The sequence below is a fragment of the Xyrauchen texanus genome, chromosome 6 (assembly GCF_025860055.1).
Source record: "Xyrauchen texanus isolate HMW12.3.18 chromosome 6, RBS_HiC_50CHRs, whole genome shotgun sequence".
Lineage (NCBI taxonomy): Eukaryota > Metazoa > Chordata > Actinopteri > Cypriniformes > Catostomidae > Xyrauchen > Xyrauchen texanus.
Window position 1 is genome coordinate 19,654,904 of NC_068281.1, and position 25,222 is coordinate 19,680,125.

Below are 25,222 nucleotides of genomic sequence, written 5' to 3' on the forward strand. Positions count from 1 at the left end.
TTTCACTGCAGTCATTGCTATGATTTTGTTGGGTCCCCAATGACAGAGAAGCATCCAGCACAGTAGGGGGCAGGTTTCTTTGTATTAGCTGCACTGCCTCTTTTCAGACGGGACACCAGGCTGCTGACCCCCACATGCTATGGAAAATCAGCACAGCTGTAATTTTCAAAATATGAGTAAATGGGTCTCAGTGTCTCAACACAAACATGCTTCTCACCTCCAGGTTTCCTGGTGTCACACTGGCTAAAGGGAGTGGATCTAAAGGTGGATCTGAACGCTGGATCAGTTGAAGTGTCTATAAGATAAACAAAAATGTCTCTGTTATCACAATGTTATTCCTTTTACCAAATGCTTGCGTTATTGGTAACATCCAAACGTAGGGTACTGTATTACAGAAACACATATATTTATTGTTATAGGGATTTAAACAATATGAGGGTGAGTTAATGATGACAGAATTTTTGGGTAACATGTTTGAGATAAGTTCAAGTTAGTATGTAAAAAAAGATTTTCTAGAGTAAGGATGTTCCTGTAATATGGCTCAAGATACTAAAGTATACACTGAGTGAAAATGCATTACTACAAGTGGATCGTTAAGCATTGCAGTACCATTATTAAATACCATTACCATCACAAAAACATAGCAGGATGAGGGGTTATAACTAATAAATTACAATTCATAAAGAAGTTTCTGCAATGCATTCCTACTAGTAGGCCTATGTATCCGGAGTATCTGTGTTAATATATAAAGCTGTTATTTTTACCTTTTGAAGTGTCTCCATGGGTAGAGCTACAGAGTAGTTTATCACAGAGGTGAGCAGAAAGACCACTAGCACTCTTTTCATGTTCCCAGTCATCCTGCACTCACACACTGACAGCAGGCAAAGGTATACTGAATTAAAATACCACCCAAACAATGGGTGTGACAAAAAGTTGTTTTGCGTCATAGGAAAAATTACAACACCAGGCAGCACTGCATTCATAAAATGTATGTTTATTAAAGACATTTAAGAATCAGGTGAAAAAGAATATTTTAGTCCCACACCAGAGATTTCAGTGAATTCCGGAAAAATTCTTTCAGGTTAAATGGAAATGTTTTTAAAGGTAACAGGGCAACTGACTCGATATTTGTCCCCATTATGCTCCCCATGTCAATCGGAGGTAGCTGACCAATATTTTAAAGACAAGATTTATCGATCCATATATACACAAACACACTCATATATATATATATATATATTTTAATTTCCATAAAATGTAAACTTGATTCTCATTTCTGTGACAGATAAACTATGTGCAATTCTATAAAAAAGAGAAAATATTACAGCTATTAATAAATTAGAGACAAACAAATATTAAAAGTAGAAATACTGCACCACAATTGGAAGTTAATATAAAATAAATCATGAAATTAAATCATCAGAGATATTCAGTAATGGTAAAAAGACAAAGAAAATATATACCACATTAAATTCACAGTCAGTAATCCCAAATTCAGATGTGTTATTTGAAATTAAAAGCAAGTAATGTCTGAGAATAATCAAGAAAAATATTTGAAAACATACTGCTCCATACAGTCAATCCCTTAGTCAATAAATTCTTCCTTTTTTTGTTGCACAAAACACAAGGGAATGTTCCATTTAAATCTCCTATCTGCACTCATACTATCAAGAGGACATGATGCCACTATAGTGAAGTCCTGAAAGCACATATCTGACAAGGGTCCTCTTAAACTCATATCAAGTTCACTCTCCCTCTTTCGGTATGTGTGCTGATTCTCACAAATTCAATAACACATTTTTTTTTTTAAAGAAACAAAGAAAAAAATTAAAAGAAAACAAAAGACAGAATTAGATCCACCCATCCATTTCATAATCAGTCAAAATCTACAAGGAAAGAATATTGAGCTGGTGATCTGCTCTCCCAAAACCAATAAGACCAAGTTGCAAAGTGAACCTGATCAAAATATACTTTTTTTTTTAAAGTGAGAATTCAAATTAACCAAGTGTTCAAAATGGTTCAAAATGTGATTCCATGTAAAGTGGAAATGGTTTATGGCACATCTGGATGTTCTGCACAGGACAGTTGCTCACAATAGATTTCCATAATTTTCTGCAAAACATTATGAGCAATATCCCAAATCAAATGTTTAGTTTGGTACAACAAAAATGACTTTGTAATAATTATCCTTTTTAACCATCTACTTGATCACACTCTCCCAATTATGGCAGTGGTTAACTTTCAACTCTCTATTATTCTAAAATAGCTTCCAGTTAAGGAATAACAAGGCAATCTATATACACAACTATTACTCATGAACTGATGCTTTAACTTAATAGTTTACCCAAAAATAAAACTTCTGTCATTTACTAACACCCATGTTGTTCAGAAGTTACATCGCTTTCTTTTTCCCATAAGAAAGGGATATGTTAGGCAGAATGACAGAATGCGTCAGCATTTACTTTCATTGTACGGTGAAAAAAAGATGCAGTGAAAGTGAAAAGTGACCACGGTGCTTAAGTGATGACAGAATTTAAATTTCTGCATTAACTATCCCTTTAATGGGTCCATGATTACAGGCTGCCAAAGTCACCTGTTTACAGTCACACTACTACAGAGCGAGATATGTCAGACAAGAAAATGTCTTTCTTTCTCCAGTTAGCACATTTCTGTTTGTTTCCTATTATATTCCATTTCTTCCAAATGTTCTTAGTTGTTTAGCAGAAGTGCAGCCCAAATATGGGAGCTTGTACCTTCATGATGCTTGTGAAAGTACTAGCATGATCTCATGTGTATAAATTTAACATTTGGTTGTCAAAAGATTTTACAGGATTTTATTATTTCACCATCAAAGTTGTACTAGCATATCTGCACTAGGATTTTTGCCTGAATTATAGTACCTTTGCTGCAATCATATGAAGGACATGACATCATGATTATTAATGCATCTTGTTAGATCACCCAGTAAAAAACCTTGTTTTTTTTAATAAGCAAAAATGTCTTTTGGGCTGAGGGAGACTGTGGCATTAAGCAGGTTGCAGGGGTATACAGCCAACCCCTACCCCACCTTCATGGCACACCATTGGTGCCATAAACCTCCAGCGGTTGGTTTCTGGGTCGTACATCTCCAAAGAGCTGAGATTGGACTGTCCGTCATAACCTCCCACTGCATAGAGTCGACCACAGTTTGCCACCAGAGAAACACGGCTGCGCCGAGTGTTCATGGCCACTAGGTGGCTCCACTGATCAGCTACTGAGCTGTACACCTCTGCCCCACTGAGAAACGCAGAGCCATCATAACCGCCTGCCACATAGAGATTGCTGCCCAAGGCTGCAGCACCATGCCTACATCGTTTGTTCATCATGGGAGCAACAGGGTGCCACAAGGCTGTATGCTGGTTGTAGTACTCCATCTAGTGGCAGAAACATTCAACAAATTTCAAAGTATTCATTGGCATCCAAAACTAAAAAGTATTCAACTAAATGAATACAAAATAATACATTCCAAAATAATAGACACTTATAAAAATGTAGTCTGAGATGAATGATGCATACTAACTGTGTTGAAGATCTGTAGACCATCATGACCACCGGATACAAATATTCTGCCTTCAAATACAGTAACACCGGCAGCACTGCGGCTTGCGCTCATTTCTGTAACTATCGTCCATCTGACAACAAAGAGATGCACATATGCAGCAATATTTAGATGAGCCAAGTCACTACAACTTTAATGAAGTGGTTATGAACTTTTTTTCTTCCTTTTTCTCCCCAATTTTGGAATGCCCAATTCCCAATGCGCTCTAGGTACTCATGGTGGCGTAGTGACCTGCCTCAATACGGATGGCAGAAGAAGAATCTCAGTTGCTTCCGCGTCTGAGACAGTCAATACATGCATCTTATAACGTAGCTTGTTGAGTGGGTGTTTCTTTAACTTTAGGCACTTTCATGTCCCAGGGGTTGATTTTCATAATAATTTTATTTTTTTTTTTTATTCTCTTTTTGCTATATGAAGGTACTGGTAAATACCAAGTACACAAAGTAGTTCAGAATATGATTTATTGTCACTTTTGGGGAAACAATTATGATGCTTAAATACTGCAGTGCTGAAGTCTTGCACATTTTCAAAGTCACACAATTACTTAAAAGATGACCATTTGAGGGGGCCTGGGTAGCTCAGCGAGTAAAGATGCTGACTACCACCCCTGGAGTCACGAGTTCGAATCCAGGGTGTGCTTAGTGACTCCAGCCAGGTCTCCTGGGGTAACCTCCTCATGGTCGCTATAATGTGGTTCGCTATTGGTGGGGTGGGTGTTAAGTTGTGCGTGGATGCCGCAGAGAATAGCGTGAAGCCTCCAGACGCGCTATGTCTCTGTGGTAATGCGCTCAGCGAGTGATAAGATGCATGGGTTGATGGTCTCAGACACGGAGGCAACTGTGATTCATCCTCCGCCACGCGGATTGAGTCACTATGCCACCATGAGGACTTAGAGTGCATTGGGTATTGGGCATTCCAAATTGTGTAGAAAAAAAATGTGCCACCATCTGCAAACACAAAGTTTAAGAAATAGTCAATGAACGAATCTGAGCGAATCTTTTTGGTGAATGGAATCATAAGATTTGAGTCACTGAAATGAAAATCACCAGCACTAAAACTATTACAATGATTGTTAGTGCTAATGATTATCAATCCTGTGTTATAATTGCTATGCCCCTGGTATAAACAAAATATTAACAGAAACCTAAAAGCATAGTTTAATTGTCAGCAAGACACTTTGTTCTAGCAAACTGGGCATATTACATTGACGCTAACAAGTTCCTGATCTAAAGAATTTCTGACTTACCTGTCAGTCTCAGGGGAATAGCACTCAACAGAATTTAGAGAAGATTTCCCATCATATCCGCCACAAACATATATATGTCCATCAACCACAACTGTTCCCATTGCACTAATGCAGATAGAAGAGAGGGAGAGAAAGACCAAAAGCAATTGACACATCAGGTATACTACAGTATGTGTGCAGTATATCACGTTTAACTAAAACTTTATGCATACCCTCGAAGGTCAAGTCATTTTATGATCAACAAAAGAAATATACAGCCCTGACATAAATTCTGTGTTTTGCGAAGATTGCTGCTTCAGTATTTGTAGATAATTTTTTCACATGTTTCTATGGTATACTGGAAAACAATAATAAGCATTTCGTAAGTTTTAAAGGCTTTTATTGTCAAAAACACTCAATTTATGCAAAGAGTCAATATTTACAGTGTTGACCCTTGTTATTCATAACCTCTGTGTGGCAGGGCGGAGGGCGGGGCCGGGTCGTGATCATACACACCCGGTCCCGTATTAGGCTAATCAAGCCTCTGAGGTTTAAAGGTCGATTGCGGAGGATCGTGTGGGAGAGAGAGATCGTTAGCGGACATGTCCGTCATGTGTGTGTTTATGTTGTCTTTTAAGTTTATCATTAAAACTATTATATATCGTCAAGCTGGTTCTCGCCTCCTTTCCATTGAATACCTTCACACTGGTGCCGAAGCCCGGGAAGGAGGCGGCATACGCCGTAGTAGAGTTCTCGCCACTACCGTCCACCCCAATGGAGCAGCCGCGGCCATCTGCTGGGGGACGAAGAGCCCAGCCGCCTGAAAGGGGACGATGGCCGCCGACCGCAAGGGGAGAAGGGGCTCCTAACCGACCGCCTGGAATGGTCAGGGCCGCTGCCAGGGGCACAGGAGTCACCTACCGGCCGCTGAAACGAGGCTAGGTTTAAGACCGCCGACCAAGAGCGGGGAGGGGCTCACTGGCGACTGCCTGGAGCGAGAGAACTGCTGCCAGGGGCGAGGGAGACCCCTTCTGTTCCCCGAGAATGCAGCGGGGCGTTCTGTCCGGACTGCCTCTGATCCGCCCGGAGAGGCGCGGCTGTCGTACGATAGAGGGTGGAGGAGTGGCCGAGGAACAAGCTGCGGCGTATCAGAGAACTAGTGAGTAAGAGTTTTTTTTTTTTCATCTCTCTCTCCTCGCTCTCTCTCACTGACTGTCTCTCTGCGTTGTCCTTTTCCCTCTTTTAAATTTTACAGTTTTTTGGGGGGGTACTACACTGTTACAGGAAGTACCCCCCATTATAATTATTTTTGTTTCCCTCCCCTTGTCCCCTTCCTCATCCAGGTAGATGGGGATGACCTGCCGGCAGACAGTGCAGAAGGCGCGCCCTCCCCCAGGGAAAGGGGGGGTGTACGTCAGGCCGGGGGCTCCCCAGCCTGAGAGAACGAGGGAGGAATGTGGCAGGGCGGAGGGCGGGGCCGGGTCGTGATCATACACACTGTCATGTGTGTGTTTATGTTGTCTTTTAAATTTATCATTAAAACTATTATTTATATCGTCAAGCCGGTTCTCGCCTCCTCCTTTCCACTGAATACCTTTACAGTCTGCAATTCACTCTGGCATGCTGGATATCAGCTTCTGGGCCAAATCCTGACTGATGGCGATCCATTCTTGACTTATTAGTGCTCGGATTTTATCACAATTTGTGGGCTTCTGTTTTGTCCACTCGCCTTTTGAGGATTGACCACAGTATCTCTATGGGATTAAGATTCGGGGAGTTGCCTGGCCTTCTTCACTGCAGTTGAACCTCTCTCCTTTAAGTTCTTGATGATCCGGTAAATGGTTCTTTCAGGTGCAATATTCCTTGCAGCAATTACCTTGCATGGAGGCCATTTTGATGCAAAGCGATTATGGCACCACGTCTTTCTTTAGAGGTAACCATTGCTAACAAGAACACAATTATTGGAAGCATTTCTTCCCTCCTTTTATAGCAAACAGTCTGCTCTTATAGACCAATCATAATGATACAGTGATTTCACCTGACTAGTACTCGTTCACACTTTCCCAGGTGCTGCTGATATAATTAGTGAAACGATGTTGGCTTGTCAAACTGTGAAATTTAGATTTTTGTGGCCAATTTTTTGGTTGATTTTCTGGTAAAATTATTTGGCCAATGAAGCTTTTTGCAATTATTTCAAATGCATCTGATCACGCTGCACAATAATCTAGAAGCAATGTGAATAAACACCACAACAACTGAAGCAGAAAAATTTGCGGATCACAAAATTTGTGTCACTGCCAATACTTTTGAATGCGGCTGTATAGGTTACATACATTTCCCTCAGGTCTACTAGGACATAATGCGTTTAATATGACAATTTCTCACCTGCGTTGAGTGTTCATGCTAGAAACTTTGGTCCACGTGTCAGTTTCTGGGTTGTAAACTTCTACAGTTCTAAGCCGTGACTGACCATCGTAACCACCAATAGCATAAAGCAGTCCATTCACAACAGCAACACCCACTCGACTTCGGGTAGTGCTCATACTTTGGCATCGCTCCCAACAGTTTCCAATGGGATCATATACCTCCACAACATTTAATGAGTCACCTGTGAATAAAACATTGACTTAACCATTCACTGCAACATTCCTCACTTCACAATAATATCACAAGTTCTCAAAGGAAATAATGAGGAAGAAGTCACCAGCACTGTTGAGGCCCCCAACAGCATAGATTAGGCCTGCAATAGAAGTGCAACATCTCTGTCGGGTTTTGTAGGCTGGGAGGTGGGGTCGTCGCTCCGGCATGAGATGGTAATCTTTCGCCTCATCGACAAGGTCCCTGTTGGGAGTGAAAGTCAAATGCAAGTTCACATTTCAATTAAAAGACATCTCTAGAATTAACGTCTTTCAAACTATCATGTATCTTGATTCTTGACAAAGCCAACATACTGTTATTCTACAGACTTTTTCAAAATCCCTAAACCAAGATCAAAATTTCCTAGAGTACAAAATTTCAAGCTACATCCACCAAACTTGGCACATACCTTCAGACTGTTCTTACTCAGGTTGCTAAGGCTTTTCTTACTGCTCGGAATAATGTTTTTTGCAATAAAATATCCCCAAAATCCAAAAGCATTGACGGAATGTTCAAATCTGTCTACTATCCATCTATCCACCCATCTATACATCCATAAATCCCTTGCTCACTTTAAATTCTATCCATCTATCTATCTGTCTCTTCTGTGTCCAGCCTAGGTGTTGTCCAACTTGGTCGCAGGGTCAGCTTTTCTATATTGTTGCCTCCATTTTGCACAGTCTGCTGCATCCTCTTTGGTGAAATTGGCTGCATGCTTGTCTTCCTTTATCTGATCCAGCCATTGTTTCTTGGGTCTTCCACACTGCCTCTAGCCTTCTGGGCTGAGTGCTAGTGTTATTTTGGCTACTGAGTCTTCACTACTTCGTAGCACATGTCCGCACCACCTCATGTGTGCTTCCTGCATCTTTTCTCAAATTGGGACAACACCAAGGGTCTTCCGTATGTGGATGTTTGTAACTCGACCAAGCTTTGTCACCCCAATTGACAACCTAAGCATCTGCATTTCCATGGCGCTCAAGACTTGTTCATGTTTCTTGATTATTGGTCAACACCCCACTCCATATAATGCCACTGGTCTGATGACAGTTCTATAGCTCTTGGATTTCAGATGTGTTGGGATCTTGTGGTCACAGAGGATTCCAGTAGTTTGGCGCCATTTTACCCATGCTGCATCCGCTCGCATTTGTGTATCTCGTATTGTGTCACCATCAACTGTGACATAGAATCCAAGATATTTAAATTCTGTTACCTTGTTGTCCATCTACATAGATGGTGTCTGTCTGTCTGTCTGTCTATTATACTTTTTGTGATTAAGATTTTTAGAAATCACTTTGATTCTGATCGATTCGCTAATAATTAATTCAGACCAATCTGGCTCATCAATACAATTTTACTTGACATAGGAGCAATCTAGCTGATGAAATACTTAAGATCTCAGCACAGCTACTAAAATCAAAAATATTCAAAATAATAAAATAAACAAAAATGTCATTCATGAGTTTTAGATTTGTATTACATTTTAATGACTTCTCCAATCCTGGAAAAAAAAAATTCCCTGATGTTTGCAGGTTTTTCATAAAACTGTTCAGGGACAGATTAACCAGCAGGCCGATTGGGCCATTGTCCAGGAGCCTCTAAACCCAGGGGGCCCCTAGCTCTAAATCAATTATTTATTTATTTTAAGATATCAATTATAAATCCACGTAAATGTCAGCATTATGTGAAATGCCATTTGATCGGCTGAATGCATGCAGGACTACAGCAACGCGAGCACAGTCACTCGAGTGCGCACTCAAGGAATCTGCGTCACACAGGTGGAGCCAGTTCATTTTAAGGACTAAAGAACAGCGTCTGATTTACAAAGCTCTAAACACAAAGATAAGGTGCAGTTCACCCTGGCTATGTACAAAGCTGATGGTTTAAATTCATATTCAAGTGACAGAATTCATGTAATGGACTTTAAAATGTAATGTACTTTCATGTAATGGACTTTAAAAATGTTTAATCCTGCATGCATTTAATGTTTAATGATAAAGCGAAAGATACCTTAATTCCCTAAATATGTGCATGGTAACCTTTTGTAATATTTGGTTAACCCAGAGAGTTCAAAAATGGTTTCTGTTATTTGTCGGGAGTCAGGAATTGGGAAAAAGAAAGTTTATTGCCTTGGGTGCGTCAAACACAAATCTCAGATTAGCAGCGAATAAAGTGCACAGTGAGCTATGAGCCTAAATTGCACAATACATAGATCTTCAAATTATAAAATCACATGTGGTGGTGGGGCATGGTTGAGTGCCAGCTTGTGAATTGGGAGTGAGATTGGTAGATGAGAACAGCAACGATCATCACCTGGCTAGGATTGTCTCTAGCTGCTGTGTGTCATTGTATTGAGAGTTGGAGACGGATTTAAGAGCGAGCCAAATGCCAGAGAGGGGAGAGAGAGCCCAGCTGAGAAGCTGCATGTGTTAGCCCCTGCCATTGTTCTTTTCTACTGAAGCACCTTAAGTCTGTGTGCGTATGAAGCTGAACCGTTGCGCTCTGAAGCGAATGAGTTTTTGAGTTTAATAAAAAGACATTCCTGTGTTGGAATCACGTCTCCCGCTTCCACATTCCCTGAGCCTCAAGAGACCTGTCTGTTACATCACATTAAAGTCTAACAAAAATAACCTCTGTCACAGCCTACAACGTAGTAGGCCTATTCTTAAATCAATGGAAATTTCGTTCACTTTCAACGAGGCAGCAAAAGTTACAGTTTTATAGGACTTCTTTGGGATGCTTTTTTAATGATTTAGCATTTAACATTAAATTATTGTCTGCTCACCAGAGCAAGAGGTGGAAAAATTGTTGGCTCATCATTTATCAAGTGCTGAAACTTTGCCAGGTGAAAAACAATCAGGAATCAGGTCTAAAGGTCACATTAAGTCCTCTTTGCAATCTGTAATTCATCAGAATGTCAATTTGTGACACCAGCACTGATGCAGTGCAGCAAATGGTGAAACAGAACGCAGGTGTCTCGAGATGCATTAATCAATATTAAAGTTATGAATTAATATTATGTTGAAAAGGTTTGAGGGAATCTATTTATGGGGCATATGTTATATGAAATAAACTGGCCTGCATTTGTGGCAGCAGCGCACAAGTTCATCCTGTTGAACGCAATCAGACAGGAACTGAGGTCGACACAGAGGCAACCGTGTTTTTGACAGCAACTCCGGTAACCGTGGCTCTCGATCTTCACGTGAATGTCTCACCCAAGCAAGCACAGCCTCAAACACCTACAACCAACAAACAAGAACAATATCATGTTTTCCTTGTCTAGTGTCATGGTGCAATGGTATTATGCTGCTCCATAAAGGAAAATAGTCAAATGTCTTAATCAACTACAAAATGTAAATGCCTACTTCTATTGAGATTTTCCTTAAACATGTAGAAACCACCTCATGTGTATTACTGTGTATGCATGACATATCTGACCTGCTCCTCTGCTTGGACGTTGAGCTCATCGCAGCCCACAAGCTCAAGCACCTCTTCCAGCCGAAGTGTCAGGAACTCATCTGACACAGATACCTCCACAAAGTGTTGGTGAACAAAGCTGTTGGCTGCATCATAAAGAGTGGTGCACATCATAGTCTCTGCAAACTGTCGTACACCAAGGCAATTCTTTGGATGCAACCTGTAAATACAGAGTATGTCCAAGACAATGAACCTTCAATGTGTGTTAATCAATTGTGTATCACTCCAGCACACCACTGGTGTGCCATAACTTAAGAGAGTCACAGTGGTGGCTCAACTTTGGCTTGGCACAGTTATTCCTAACCACAATTATTTTGCAGGTAAATCCAAGCCAAGTAATAGAAAAACAACAATCTAGGCACCCATCACCCCACTGAGTTTGCTAAACGTGCTGAAATGGACAACCACAGCTTCTTCCTGTCAACAGCATGTCTAAATATAAATGTGACAGAATAGCACAATGTAATACAGAGCCAAAAAAATACACCCTGTCAATACAGTTAAAATCCAGCAATTAAAGAAATGCTGCAAAAAAATTGGACCAGTTTTGTTAGATTCTGATTGTTATGTTCAGACCTGGGCAATATTTGTTTGTAAAGCTTATTGCAAAAGGAAAGCATACATATTATGTATCAAAGTTCACTGCATATAATGACTGAAGTGATGAATCAAGGAGTTTGCTTGAACAATATGCTATAGCAAATCCATAGTGTCAAAAATGATGTTAGACAATATCTGGGTTTCCATCCACTTATTTTTATGCACATTTTAGTATATTAAATAACAATTGCTGGATGGAAACACCAAGATGTGAATACAATTTTCAAAATGTGCATAAAAAAAGTATTTGTTTGCTATCTGACCCTATCTGCTCCAGGGACGTCGTATCATGGCTGACCCTGCACGCTGACCCCAGCTTAGTTGGGATATTCAGGAAGAAAAAAAAAATATGAATTTCACTGTATACATGCAAAAATGTAAAATGTGTGACAAAATAAAGGCTTCTTCTTCTTAAGTGGCTACAATTTATCCGGAAGTGACAATTTTGTTCTTTTGAATATATGGGATGGAAATGTGGCTTTATTTGCATAGTTTTTGCGATATTATGTATGTTTGCAGAAATTAAATTTGCAATCAGGATGGAAACTGATGTGAATGCAGCTGAAGGTTGACTAAACAGCATGTTCTCCTTGGCCTATGGGGCAAGGTTTAGTAATCAAATGGACATAGGCACAAGTACACTGGACATCCAAAAAGTTTGATTTATTAATTTATAATACAGTTGCAGACTAGGCCAGACCAAGAAGAGCAGTCTAATTTTAAAGGGATAGTTCACCCAAAAATTATAATTCTCTCATCATTTACTCACCCTCATGCCAACCCAGGTGTGTTATGACATTCTTTCTTATGCAAAACACAAATAAAGATATTTAGAAGAATATCAATGCAATGCAAGTGAATGGTGGCCAGGCCTTTGAAGCTCCAAAAAGCAGATTAAGTCAGCATAATCATAATCCATCTAACTTTAGTGGTTAAATCAATGTCTTCTGAAGTGATCCAGTTGGTTTTGAGTAAAAACAGACCAAAATTGTAATCCATTTTCACTGTACATCTTAACAGCAGTCTCCTTGGTGCTCTTGATTTCAATTACTCTTCCTATAGTGCCATCTAGCGCTACTCACATGCGTGATGCGTCAAGCACTAGGTAGTGAAATCAAACGTGAAATCAAGCTTGAAATCATGATAGTGCTTAGATACTGATATTTTTGGTCTGTTCTCACCCAAAATGAACTGGATCACTTAAGAAGACATTGATTAAACAACTGGAGTCTTACGGATTAACTTCATGCTTACTTAATCTCCTTTTAAGAGCTTCAACAGCCTGGTCACCATTCACTTGCATTGTATGGACCTACAGAGCTGAGATATTCTTCTAAAAATCATAATTAGTGTTCTGCAGAAGAAAGTAAGCCACAAACATCTGGGATGGCATGAGGGTGAGTAAATGATGCAAGAATTTTCATTTTTGTGTGAACTATCCCTTTAATAAAACTGAATTGAGAATTGAGAATGGATTAAGAATCTGTACCTTTGTTGTAGAAAGGAGCAGCAGGCATCTTTGACATTTTGAAGCTGCAGGAAACTGGCCCCTATCAGGAGAGCCTGGACAGTCTGTTGGTCTATGGCTAAATGTCCATTGTAAGCAAAATTTATTAGTGCTTCAAGTGCACTGTGAACAAAGGCAAAATAGGTCATACTGGTCATCAAAATATTTATATCTTACACAGGATATTTATATTTTACAAACAACACAAAAAGCCACATCTTGAAATAAAGTGTCCCTCTGTGTTTTGGACATTTACCTGGGGTCCATGCCCTGCATGATGATCTCATCCTGTTTGCATTCAACCATGTCATTAGTGAACATTGCATGGAAATATGGGATTGAAGCAGCGAGAACTATCCTATGCGCACTGAATTTATGCTCTCCTACCTGCATATACACAGACAGATACACAATCAGATCATCTTATTAACACCATATATAAAAATACCTTGGATCAAGTCCTTAAAATGTTTCATCTGACATTCAGTCATAAAGTTGGAGTAACTACCTAGATACTTTTTTGAGTGCCAAATCATATTATCCCTCTGCCCAAATGGACATTGTGTATCACCATTCTGAAGGGGGAAAGTAGCACAGAATCATATAATTCATGCAAAAGGACAAAACTGCAACAGTGAGCGAGCCATCAGGAAAACCTGATATATAAGATACTAATAAGTATTCCCTAATCCTCAGCAATACAAATAATCAGTAGTATCTGTGGCACAAGCCAGCTGTCATTCAGCACAGACAAGTTACACTCAGGTCAGGTAAAAGAGATAAAGAGGATTATTGTTCTCTGTGACCCACATAAAGGGCTGATGATGCAAAAGTACAAGCACAGCAGCAGAGGAGAGCGTGAACACAAGTTCAGATAAGACATAAAGACAAGGAGTGAGTCGTCATCATCAAATAAAATAAAATATACAACAAATCAGAACGTGAAGTTTGAAGCTGCAGTGGAATGAAGTGGAGTCATTTTAACACAATGCTACAAGTTCTGGTATTAGTTTTAATCTAAAGGGGTTTTGATCCCCTTAGTGTACAGACAGACACTACTGAGAGCACGAAGTGTAGTGTCTGTATCTGAATGTATAAACATGTTAATGATCTACTAAGAAAACAGCAAGATGAACTCCCTTAATTAGCTAATATTAAAGGGATAGTTCACCCAAAAATGAGAATTCTCTCATCATTTACACACCCTTATGCCATCCCAGATTTGTATGACTTTCTTCTTCTGAACACAAACGAAGATTTTTAGAAAAATATATCTGCTCCTACAATGCAAGTGAATGGTATCCAAAACTTTGACGCTCCAAAAAGTAGATAAAGGCAGCATAAAAGTAATCCATTAGACTCCAGTGGTTTAACCCATGTTCTGAAGCGATCCAGTTGTGTTTGGGGTGAGAACAGACCAAAATGCAACTCATTTTTCAACGTAAAAACTTTTCACAGTACATCTTGCTTTAGCAGTCTCTAGGCCCAGTCATTTTTTCAAGCTCAATTACACTTCCTATTGCTTGTTGCATATGCAGAGCGCTAGATGGTGCGTGTAATCAAGCTTGAAATCATGATCGCCAAGGTCACTGCTGTCAAGATGTACATTGAAAAAGGAGTTACGCTTTGGTGTTTCTTACCCAATACCAATTGAATCACTTCAGATGACATGAATTAAACCACTGGAGTCTTGTAGATTCATTTTATGCTGCCTTTATGTGGAGATTCAAAGTTATTGTCACCATTCACTTGCATTGTATGAACCTTCAGAGCTGAGATGTTCTAAAATTCTTGGTTTGTGTTCTGTAGATGAATGAAAGCCATAAACATCTGGGATGGCATTAGGGCAAGTAAATGATGAGATAATTTTATTTTTTGGGTGAACTATCCCTTTAATTCTACCCTTGCCAAGAAAAAGAAAGTACTGGTGGTCCTATGGTACAGTTATGGTATACGATGGGAATGTCATGGTACTTTGATATGCTACACAAAAGTACTTGAATACCATGTACCATTGCACATGTCCAAATAAACATGATGTAAGGATAAAACCAACTTTGTACTAAGTCAGTCAATCAAAAGCAATACAGTACCAGACCTAGAAAGAAGGAAGGGAACCAGCTCAGCTCAAGAATGACTGATCATACAAATGTTTCTATTCAACAACTCATCTTAGCAACGTAGTTAACACACATCAAGCATTAGAAAGGTTCACGGCCAAATCTTTGTTGTTACCAGTATATATATTATATATATAGGTAAATGTAAATAGTAACAATAACAACAGATGTCGTTATCCTCTTCAGTGCTTTAGTAGTTTAAACTACAGCACTATACGTCCTTCTCTGTGATGTTAGCTCTACATGGCTAACAAACAATGCGCCTTCAAACCTCAAGCAAAAAGTACAATTAACAATTTCATGAGCTGTCTGCAATAAGATACAATGGAAACATCGAAGTGCACGACTGACAACATTTAACAGCTTCTGCTAACAGTGTCTGTACTTCACTAGCATCTCCCATGCTGACAGCCCATTGCTACTGGGTTAGCATTTCACTAGACAATTCACACTATCAAAGGAAACAGCCGTACTTTTAGGGTAACATCGCAGAGTTTCCCTTGTCGCCGAATCTCCTCCATTACTGCATATCCATGAACGGGTAAATCGGCGACTGAAAAATGCATCAAATCTTCTAATTCTTCAAAAATCGTGTCACCCATAGTCATTGAGGGACTGTTAACGATACTTTTTGTCCAAACGTAGATGCCGTACTTGTTACATTGAGTGAAATCCTCCGGGCGGTATCAGATCCTGACCATGCAGCGGTCAAATACTGTTTAAATCAGATTTATATGGATGTACTAGTGTTAATCGTGTGACTCACATACATCATGGCTTAGTTTGAGTGTGTCTTAAAGAAATTACGTTAGAACTATCTCTTATGGGGTTGAACAGTTTGACACAGATATTGTATAAACATGTATTACTGATATAACGCAAAGGACAGCGTTATGGTCTTTAGGATTAATTATTTCATCAATTACACATACAGTAGGCCTCTTGCGTTTTGCATGAACCCATTTAACATCCAAAATGTTTGCAATATTTATTCAATGAAATCTGCAATTCACTTAGGTTTGCTACTGTGTAGGCCTGCTGTATCTGGCTATCTCTGCTGCCTAGCCTATTATCTGTTTTAAATTATAGGTCTAACGTTTTGTCTTGCCAATTGATGAAAACGAGGTTGGGTTTGATTTAGAATTGTCATAAAGTATTTTCTGGGTTAAATACAAGTTAAGCTCAATCAACAGCATTTGTTGCATTATGTTGATTACCACAAAAAAATATGATTATTAATTAATTAATTTAGTCTTGTTTCACCTTTAAAAAAAACAACAACAACAACTGGGTTAGGCTATATTGAGGCACTTGCAATGGAAGTGAATGGGGCCAATCCATAAACGTTTACATACTCGCTGTTTCAAAAATATAGCCACAAGACATTAATAATATTAACATGATTTTAGTGTAAATAGCTTACTAACATTTTCTTTGTAAAGTTTTAGCCAATTTTACAGATTTGTGGGCTAGTGTCATTTATGATGTGACTAGAACTTAGAGACCTTTTGCAATAACTGCTCTGTGTCATAGTCAGGAAGGAAATATAGGGTAAAATGTTCACTCATTTGTGCTGACCAAAAATATAATTAAAAAAGACTTAATGCTTACTAGACTAGACTGAATGTGTGTATAAATAAGGGCATAATAAGACTATGAAGGCACAGTGTGACGCAGAGCTACCTCATATTTTGGAAAATGCAAAAGTCAGAGCAGATCTTTCCACTGGACCATCCTTTTGCCATTAAAAAAACACCCCCAGGAAAATCTTCTGTAAGCTTTGTTAGACTCCAGGATTAAGTCATTCTGCCTTGTAGCCTACCCTCATTTTGTGTGTGTGTGAGCGTGTATTTATCACTTTGTGGGGACCAAATGTCCCCATAAGGATAGTAAAACCCAAAATGTTTGACCTTGTGGGGACATTTTGTCGGTCCCCATGAGGAAAACAGCTTATAAATCATACTAAATTATGTTTTTTGAAAATGTAAAAATGCAGAAAGTTTTCTGTGAGGGTTAGGTTTAGGGGTAGGGTTAGGTTTAGGGGATAGAATATAAAGTTTGTACAGTATAAAAACCATTATGTCTATGGAAAGTCCCCATAAAACATGGAAACACAACGTGTGTGTGTGTGTGTGTGTGTGTGTGTCACAGTGTGGCTGAGTGTCCTTAACAGAGGTTTGTGGTACAGAAAGCTGATTGTGAAACTGCATGGTAAACTCTGTAGTTATAAGTACTGAAATATCTCCTGTTTATATTACATGTGAACTCAGTACTTTTATGTGCGTTGCTTTGGAATTACATTGACAACTAGAGGCATGGATGCAGCAATATTCAAAATCACTAGATTTCAGTTTTAGATGCCATTGTAGAAATTCACTATTCACAGTCAGCCATGATTAATTTAATCCATGAGTGAATGTGTCCAAAAACAAGGTGGTTACTGAAATAAAGCAAGAAGTATTTGGCTGGGCATGTGATCCTAACATGGCAGCCTCCATGAGGGGACCCGCATGTTGAATAAAACAGCATTTATAAGGTTTCTGATATACTGGAGTCTTCATGTAATGTGAGTGATCATGACTTTATACATATATTTCTTATTGCAAATTATTTATTTAGGAGTAAAAAATTCTAATGAGGAAACAATACTGAGTGCAGCTTTAATCAGTGATGGATAAGTTACTCTAAAAAAGTAATGAATTGCTACTAATTACATATTCTACAGTGTATTTAAATTACTATTTACTCTGTCTGAAAAGTAATTGCATTACTTATTACTAATTACTTTCTAAAACCCTTGTCAACTTCAACCAGATAAAAATACAAGGATATACATGAAACTGTTCTTTTAATTCTTTCAAATAAATCATATAAAATCGAATAAATTATTCATGAACTAGGCAAAGAATTTAAGGGGACAGCATTAAATTAGAAAACATATATTTTAACGTTAGAAGTTACATTTCTCTTATATATTATAGAAATGTATATTATTTATATTAGTCTCTTATAAATAGTTTTATATAGAATTGGTCTATACAGTATTTAACGCAATTACATCAGAAGTAACTGAATTTAAATTACTGAAAAAAGAGTAATCCCTTACTTTACTTTTTTAATGAGTGTAATTTAATTACTGTAATTAATTACTTGGTAATTAATTGCACCCAATGCCTTTAACTAAGCATTATACTCCTTCCTAATAAGTATTTTTTTAATACTTTTGGTCATTCTAATCTAAACTGTTTCCAATGTGGATAGAAGTAGCCTTAAATTAAATGTTACAATTAATATCATAACTGTTATATCATCACAAACTACAAGAGAACAGTGCAATACTGCATAGTCATTAAAGATCTAAGTCACACTTATTACAGCTAAATAAGCAAAGGTTTGTTAAAAAATATATATATATTTTGTTTGTTTTCATAAAATTCTCAATGAATTCCTAAACCCTTGATCAATTACTGTTAAAGTTGCACATACCGACAAAGATAATTTTTTTTGGGAGAAAATTATTGATAACATGCTTGTCATGCACAGGACACAACAAGAGCAGGGAGACACCCTGTGGTCCCACCACAAAGAATAACAAAGTAGTTCAGACAGAACCCTTTGAAAGATTATTTGTCTATATGTGTTTTGTATGTATTTTTGTTTTATATTCATAATTCACCCTATTCATAGTTAAACTTTAACTTTTAAATTTGAATAGAAAGAAAGGTAGACCAGCTAGAAATGTTTAAAGATGAGGATTTAAATATAATTATTGAACTTTCAAATAGAATATACTATATGCACATGCCATTATTTGTGTCTTTATTGGCTTCTGCCTGTTCAAGTGACAAGAGCTATAGCTTTTATTGTAATCATAGCCTGCTCACCCATTCATGATCAATAAGCATGTGTACATAGTGAGACGCCCAATGCACATTCCTATGTAACTACACATATCTACCGGCAGAGGGCACAACATTGCCATTGACAAATTACTGGCAGTTCCCGTGATTCCTATTTACAGAAACAAACGAAGAACAGAAATTCTGGCAGGAAATAAGTTGTTCAGGTAGAAGAGCTGTTGCCTCAGGGGGAATTTACTAGAATTCATTAGGTCTACCTGTTGTAAGCTAAATCAATAAATAGATAAAAACAGGTCATGGAGCAGATGTTGCTTTTGAGATGTGTTTCCAGGAAATGTAGTGTTTTACGTGATTAGCATCATATGAGGAAATATAGTAAAGAGTGAAAAGTTAATATACTGTATTTAGGTCTACTTTAACAGCTAATTGTGATTGGTGTATTCAAACATATATCTTATACAACTTCTCAAAGGACTTTGTAAGAAAGAGAGAGAAAGGTAGTCAGTGTGAGGAGAGGGAGGAGGATCTGCACATATGGATACTAAAAGAGGCTTTAGAAGGTTTGCAAACATGAGCATTCTAAGCAGTGACTGGGTGTAAAAAAAAAGTTAAGATATGTGTATGTAATTTAGGGTTCCTCCAATCAAGGCTTGCAGAGTCAAGAGTTATAGTAATCTGTTGGAGTTGTAACTGGTATTTAAATTGAGTAGATAGTACCTCTGCTGTACCACTGCTCCATTTAAATACCAGTTACAACTCCCACAGATTACTATAACTCTTGACTCTGCAAGCCTTGATTGGAGGAACCCTAAATTACATACACATATCTTAACTTTTTTTTTTACACCCAGTCACTGCTTACAGTGCTCATGTTTGTCATTTACTGTAATTCCTGTACAGTTAAATTGCATAAGTGTATACCAATTGAATGAAGTGTTTTGAAACAGGTTCAAATATCCCACAAATGTAATTATCTTCTGTGACATTTTATTTACATATGTAAAATGTATATTATTTATTTACTGCATTATACAGTGTGTGTGTGTATATATACACACCAATCAGCAACAACATTAAAACTACCTGCCTAATATTGTGTAGGTCCCCCTCGTGCTGCCATAACAGCACCAACCCATATTTTGAGATGCTGTTCTCACCACAATTTTACAAAGCAGTTATCTGAGTTACCGTAGACTTTGTCAGTTCAAACAGTCTGGCAATCCTGTGTTGAACTCTCTCATCAACAAGGCATTTCCATCTGCAGAACTGCTGCTCACACTGGATGTTTTATGTTTTTGGCACCAATCTGAGTAAATTCTAGAGACTGGGTGTGAAAATCCCAGGATATCAATATTTACAGAAAAACTCATACCAGCACATGCACCAACAATCATCCATGCGATTATCTAATCAGCCAATCATTTGGAAGTAGTGCAGAACATAAAATCATGCAGATACAGGTCATGAGCTTTGGTTAATGTATGTATGTTCAAAAACAGCACCATCACTATTTAAAAAAGTCATATTTGATCAAATCTAGACAGGCGCCATTTCCAGCAGCCATCACTCAACACATTATCCTTGAGTAATCATGCTAAATTGCTCATTTGGTTCTAGAAAATCACTTGCCATTATATCAAACACAGTTGAAAGCTATTTGGTTCATTAAATTAAGCTTAGCATTGTCTTTGTGTTTGTTTTTGAGTTGCCACAGTATAGACTGGCATGCCTTAAGGTCAATATTAGTTAAAAAATGGCAAAGAAGAAACCGCTTTCTCAAGAAACTTGCCAGTCAATAATTGTTTTGAGGAATGAAGGCTATGCAATGCTTGAAATTACCAAAAAAAAAAAAAGATTTCAGAACAAAATTGTAATAGTAATTTTTCATGTTATTAATGTCCTGACTATACATTGTGATCAGTTGAATACCACTTTGGTGAATAAAAGTACCGATTTCTTTCCATAAGAGCAAAATCTGTACATTATTCCAAACTTTTGGCCACCAGTGTAGATAGATAGAGAGATAGATAGATAGATAGATAGACAGACAGACAGACAGACAGACAGACAGAGAGAGAGAGAGAGAGATAGATAGATAGATAGATAGATAGATAGATAGATAGATAGATAGATAGATAGATAGATAGATAGATAGATAGATAGATAGATAGATAGATAGATAGATAGATAGATAGATAGATAGATAGATATAACAGACATGTTTATAGCCTACACTTATGAAACTGGATGTATTTGCACACGTAAGCTCTAGGTTATGACTGTGCATTTTGTCTAAGCTTTACGGTAGCATATTAAAACAAGGAAATTCAGAAAGCTCAAGTAGTCGGTGAAGCTGGACGGAGATGAAGTGATGACTGTTGGTAGGGCTCCTCGAGCACTGAATATGTAAATAGCATCTGCGATTAAACGGTCCAGACATACACGTCTCTCACGTAGGCCTACGAGACTGTCTGCAAACGGGAGCCTTTTCTTGTTTCCAATCATCAATGAGGATGGGGTTAAATTCAACATAACCATGATTATTTATTTATTTATTTTACCTTGCTTTAAAACGCTCACGAATCGTGGAATGTAGGTGTCCGTTGCAGTATTTTATGTGGTGGACGATTCGACAATAAAACTTGCAACAGTGATTGGCACTGATTTATATTCATCATTGATACACCTTTGCAGCTTCAACATCGCTGCAAACATTCGAAGGTCCTGCTGCGTGCTCGAAGTGTGGTCTTAAAGGAACTGTTACAGGAGCACGCAAGGGTAAGATGACGATGTCCGTCCCAGAGAGGATATCGGGGTCCGGGGGTAAAGAGGAGGAGAGTGAGGATGAGAGTGAAATCCTGGAGGAAAGCCCATGCGGCCGCTGGCAGAAGAGACGGGAGCAGGTACGTTTACTACAGCACGCTCTCCAAGGATCCACATGCAACATCGCCGCCGTAGTTTCTTGTTTGATCATGCAGAAAGTGTGATAAGTATTTAAAAGAAACTGGGAATAACACGATATGTAGCCAACATAAGAATACGATTAGCCTTTGGTATCTTCGCGATAATCACAGTTGGCTTCTTCTCCACATGGTAACAGTTTACAGTGATTTACAGATATGAAATGCCTGTATCACACTGCAGAATAACTTGTGAAGAAAAGAAACATATGTATAACGGATCCAACCCAATGCATTTAAAAACACATCTTCTAAAAGGATATTGAAGAACATTTTAGAAGTGTTACACGAAGTTTTCTGTAAGGCATTTGATGTAAACGTTCGAGCGCACGCTCGGCCCCTCCCCCTCTGCAGACGCGCGCAGTACTTTATATATTCACCTTTTAGCTCACCTTTTTTTAAAAGCTAAGTTGCCCAATTGTTTGGTCATTTTCCTTATTAAAATCACTTGAAAGGGTTAGTTCAAGCTTAAACACTTTAAAAAACCTTAAACACAACAAACAAACAAACTAAAATTATATATCAAGAAAATCTGCTATGAATTTCTCATGTTTTTCACCTCTCATGAGTTTGCATCCATGCATATCAATTAGTTCTTACTGAGCATTATTAATACTCATTTGTGTTTACATTTATTTGCTCTTTTTTGTTTTTAAGATAGTATGGGTGTAGATGTGTCAGTCAGTGAAAAGAGCTAGGCTTTTCTTTGAGATTAGTCACAGTGACTGTATACAAAACGTATCACTCCCTGGCACACCTTCAGCTTATCTTACAGGACAGTGGTGCATTCTAAATTTCTCTTTTAACCATGTGTTATTAGTAGAACTCTTATTTGTATACTAATTAATGCTGAAGTACAAGCTTAAAACAACTCCACTTCTCCTACTCAAGAGGACATTGCCAATACACCGACTCTCAATATTATGTGAGAGTCAATGTGTAAGGTTGAAGTTGAATGTTCTTTTTCCTCAACACTTGACTATGAGAAGCAATAAGGATCCAAAATTGGATAAATGCAATGGGACAAATTGGCTGAAGCACACTGTGCAATTATTCTCTCCTTGTGAATAGCCTGGAAGTGTAAGCACTATGAGTTTTGTTTGCATTAATTGTTTTCTTTTCTCAATGAATGACTCAAAGATTTACAAAGTAAGGCGTGGGTCATGCATCACAGCATCTGTTTGCAGATTGTTCATTTTACTCGTAAAGAGCTGTAATGCTGGGAGTTTTATAGGTGGTTGCAAAATTCTGGCATCAACATTACCTGTTTCAACAATGGCCTTGTGACATCAGGATTGCCAGCCAAACCTAAAGTGGCTTTAGATTGCATAAAAAAGATGTGTATGGATTTCTTTCTTCTGCAGAACACTAAAAAAGATTTATAGAAGAATATCTCATTTCTGTAGGTCCATAACATGCAAGTGAGTGGTTGCCAAAAATTTGAAGCTTTGGCCGACGAGACGATCCAAATCCGATACTGTGTGTTAGTAATAGTCGTTACTGTAAAGCTCCAAAAATGATAAACATTTTTTTAAAAAAAAAGTATAATTGACTCGTGCATTTAATTTAAATTCTCCTGAATACAAACGATAGCTTTGTGAATTGCTGACTTTGAAAAATAAATATATATAGTCACCTTGTGCATTTCAGTGAATGCATAGTGCTCTGTTTTCAGAGATTGGTTCACCTGTAACATCCATCAAGAACGGCACTGAAGGAGCCTTCAACCAGAATTTGAATAATCAAATTAAAACACTGTGAGCTAGGCTACACACACTTAAAGGACTTCCTGGAGTGTTCTGACTGTCAAAATAAAACCAAAGTGTTTTAAAGTTAAAAAAGCATGACCGAATACTGTATATTACTTTTTAATAATACATTTCTAAAAGTTATTTAATTGTAATATTTTTATTTTTTATTATTATTTGTTTACAAATTACAACAATACTTAAGTTGACTGGGTTTTAAAAAAAAAAAAATTCTGTGAATGAAAAGTGGATTTAAGTGAACGAAAAAAAGAGATCAGAAGATACAAATTGAAAAGAAAATTACAAAGAAAACTGACTTTTTTCTACTGAAGTCTTTCACATAAATTAGTGTTAATTTTGCTGCTGCATTATCCAGTAGACTAGTTAACAATTATGTTTTCTTAATAGGCTATACATTTATATTGAAATATTGTGTAGTTAGATGTTTATGTTTCTTTTCATATAAGAGAGTACCCCAATCAGTTCTACACAGTGAGGTAAATATATCAGAGAAAAAAAGTGGTATCGGTGCACCCCTAATTTATAGTAAAAAATGACTTAAATATTGACCTGTTTCTCAGCTGTGGAGCTGTCATACCACCTTTGAAGACATTGATTTAACCACTGGAGTCGTATGGATTACTTTTATGCTCCCTTTATGTGCTCTTGTAGCTTCCAATTTCTGGCAAACATTCGCTTACATTGTATTGATCTGTTGACCTACACATTAGTTGTGAACTGCAGAAAAAAGAAAGTCAATGATATTAGAGTAAATTATGATAAAAATGAAGTTCCAAATTTTCATTTTTGGGTGAACTATTCCTTTAACACCAAACACATGTGTGTTAATGAGAAGCCTAGGGTGAAAATGACTCAGCAGATGAGATGATAGAACGATGATGTTTTCTGGTGGTGATGTGTTAATTTTCACATGGCTATGACACTTCATAAGATAAAGCAAGTCCAAACACTGTTTACATCTGGGATAGCTTGTGGGTTTGGTTTAAATAAGCTTTTATTCTTACTTCGTTTACATGTATTCCATTGTGACAGCTATGAATTAGCTCATTTTGTGTTCTGCTGTAATTGAAGGAGTAGAATAGAGCCATTATTGGAGAAATTTCTGTGATCGTAGCCAGTTTGGCATAGCTCATAAACACTTCTGTTATGCAACTGTTTTCCACTGTTTTGCCATTTCTATGAAGAACTGTTTGCCATTGTAGTCACTGATAGACTTGCTAAACCTAACAAATTGAATCTGTCACAGTCACATCTTACAAATGAGATGTGAGATTTGATGCTCTCTTTTCAACTGTTTTCCCTAAAGTTTAAACCCTATAATAATTACATCCATTCCAAGTAAGTCACTTTGTTGTATTACATGTTACATTAACTGTAAATTGGTCGAAAGACAGAGAAGGGGATTTGAGAAAAGTGTGCACATGAATCTTGTTTTCTCCATCTGGGCAGATCTGCACCATTAACCCCTCTGG

The 25,222-nt window shown here is 37.8% G+C and overlaps 2 protein-coding genes across 2 annotated transcripts in view; one reads left to right on the plus strand and one right to left on the minus strand.

The window, feature by feature from the left end:
- Window positions 1-980: 980 nt before the first annotated feature.
- LOC127645254 (kelch-like protein 18) lies at window positions 981-15,832 on the minus strand. The gene is made up of 10 exons (XM_052128810.1): window positions 15,635-15,832; window positions 13,298-13,428; window positions 13,024-13,164; window positions 10,896-11,094; window positions 10,536-10,696; window positions 7,528-7,664; window positions 7,209-7,431; window positions 4,845-4,949; window positions 3,560-3,671; window positions 981-3,413 (listed from the first exon to the last, which is right to left on the minus strand). The coding sequence occupies exons 1-10, from the start codon at window positions 15,767-15,769 to the stop codon at window positions 3,027-3,029; spliced, it is 1,731 nt and encodes a 576-aa protein (XP_051984770.1). The 5' UTR covers window positions 15,770-15,832; the 3' UTR covers window positions 981-3,026.
- Window positions 15,833-21,375: 5,543 nt separating this feature from the next.
- The window catches only part of LOC127645405 (nuclear receptor-binding protein 2-like), a 59,417-nt gene continuing 55,570 nt past the window's right edge, over window positions 21,376-25,222 (plus strand). Inside the window, exon 1 of the mRNA XM_052129014.1 lies at window positions 21,376-21,924. Coding sequence (XP_051984974.1) covers window positions 21,805-21,924 — 120 coding nt within the window. The 5' untranslated portion in view covers window positions 21,376-21,804. The remainder of the gene's footprint in view (window positions 21,925-25,222) is intronic.

What these genes read in the sequence shown, in the direction of transcription:
- LOC127645254 (XM_052128810.1), bottom strand. Translation starts at nt 15,769, where the DNA reads ATGACTATGGGTGACACGATTTTTGAAGAATTAGAAGATTTGATGCAT. An exon ending in TGCTCCTTTCTACAACAAAG is followed by an intron (nt 11,095 to 13,023) that starts GTACAGATTCTT and finishes CTGTATTTACAG; the next exon opens with GTTGCATCCAAAGAATTGCC. An exon ending in CGCTGCTGCCACAAATGCAG is followed by an intron (nt 7,665 to 10,535) that starts GCCAGTTTATTT and finishes CACTCCCAACAG; the next exon opens with GGACCTTGTCGATGAGGCGA.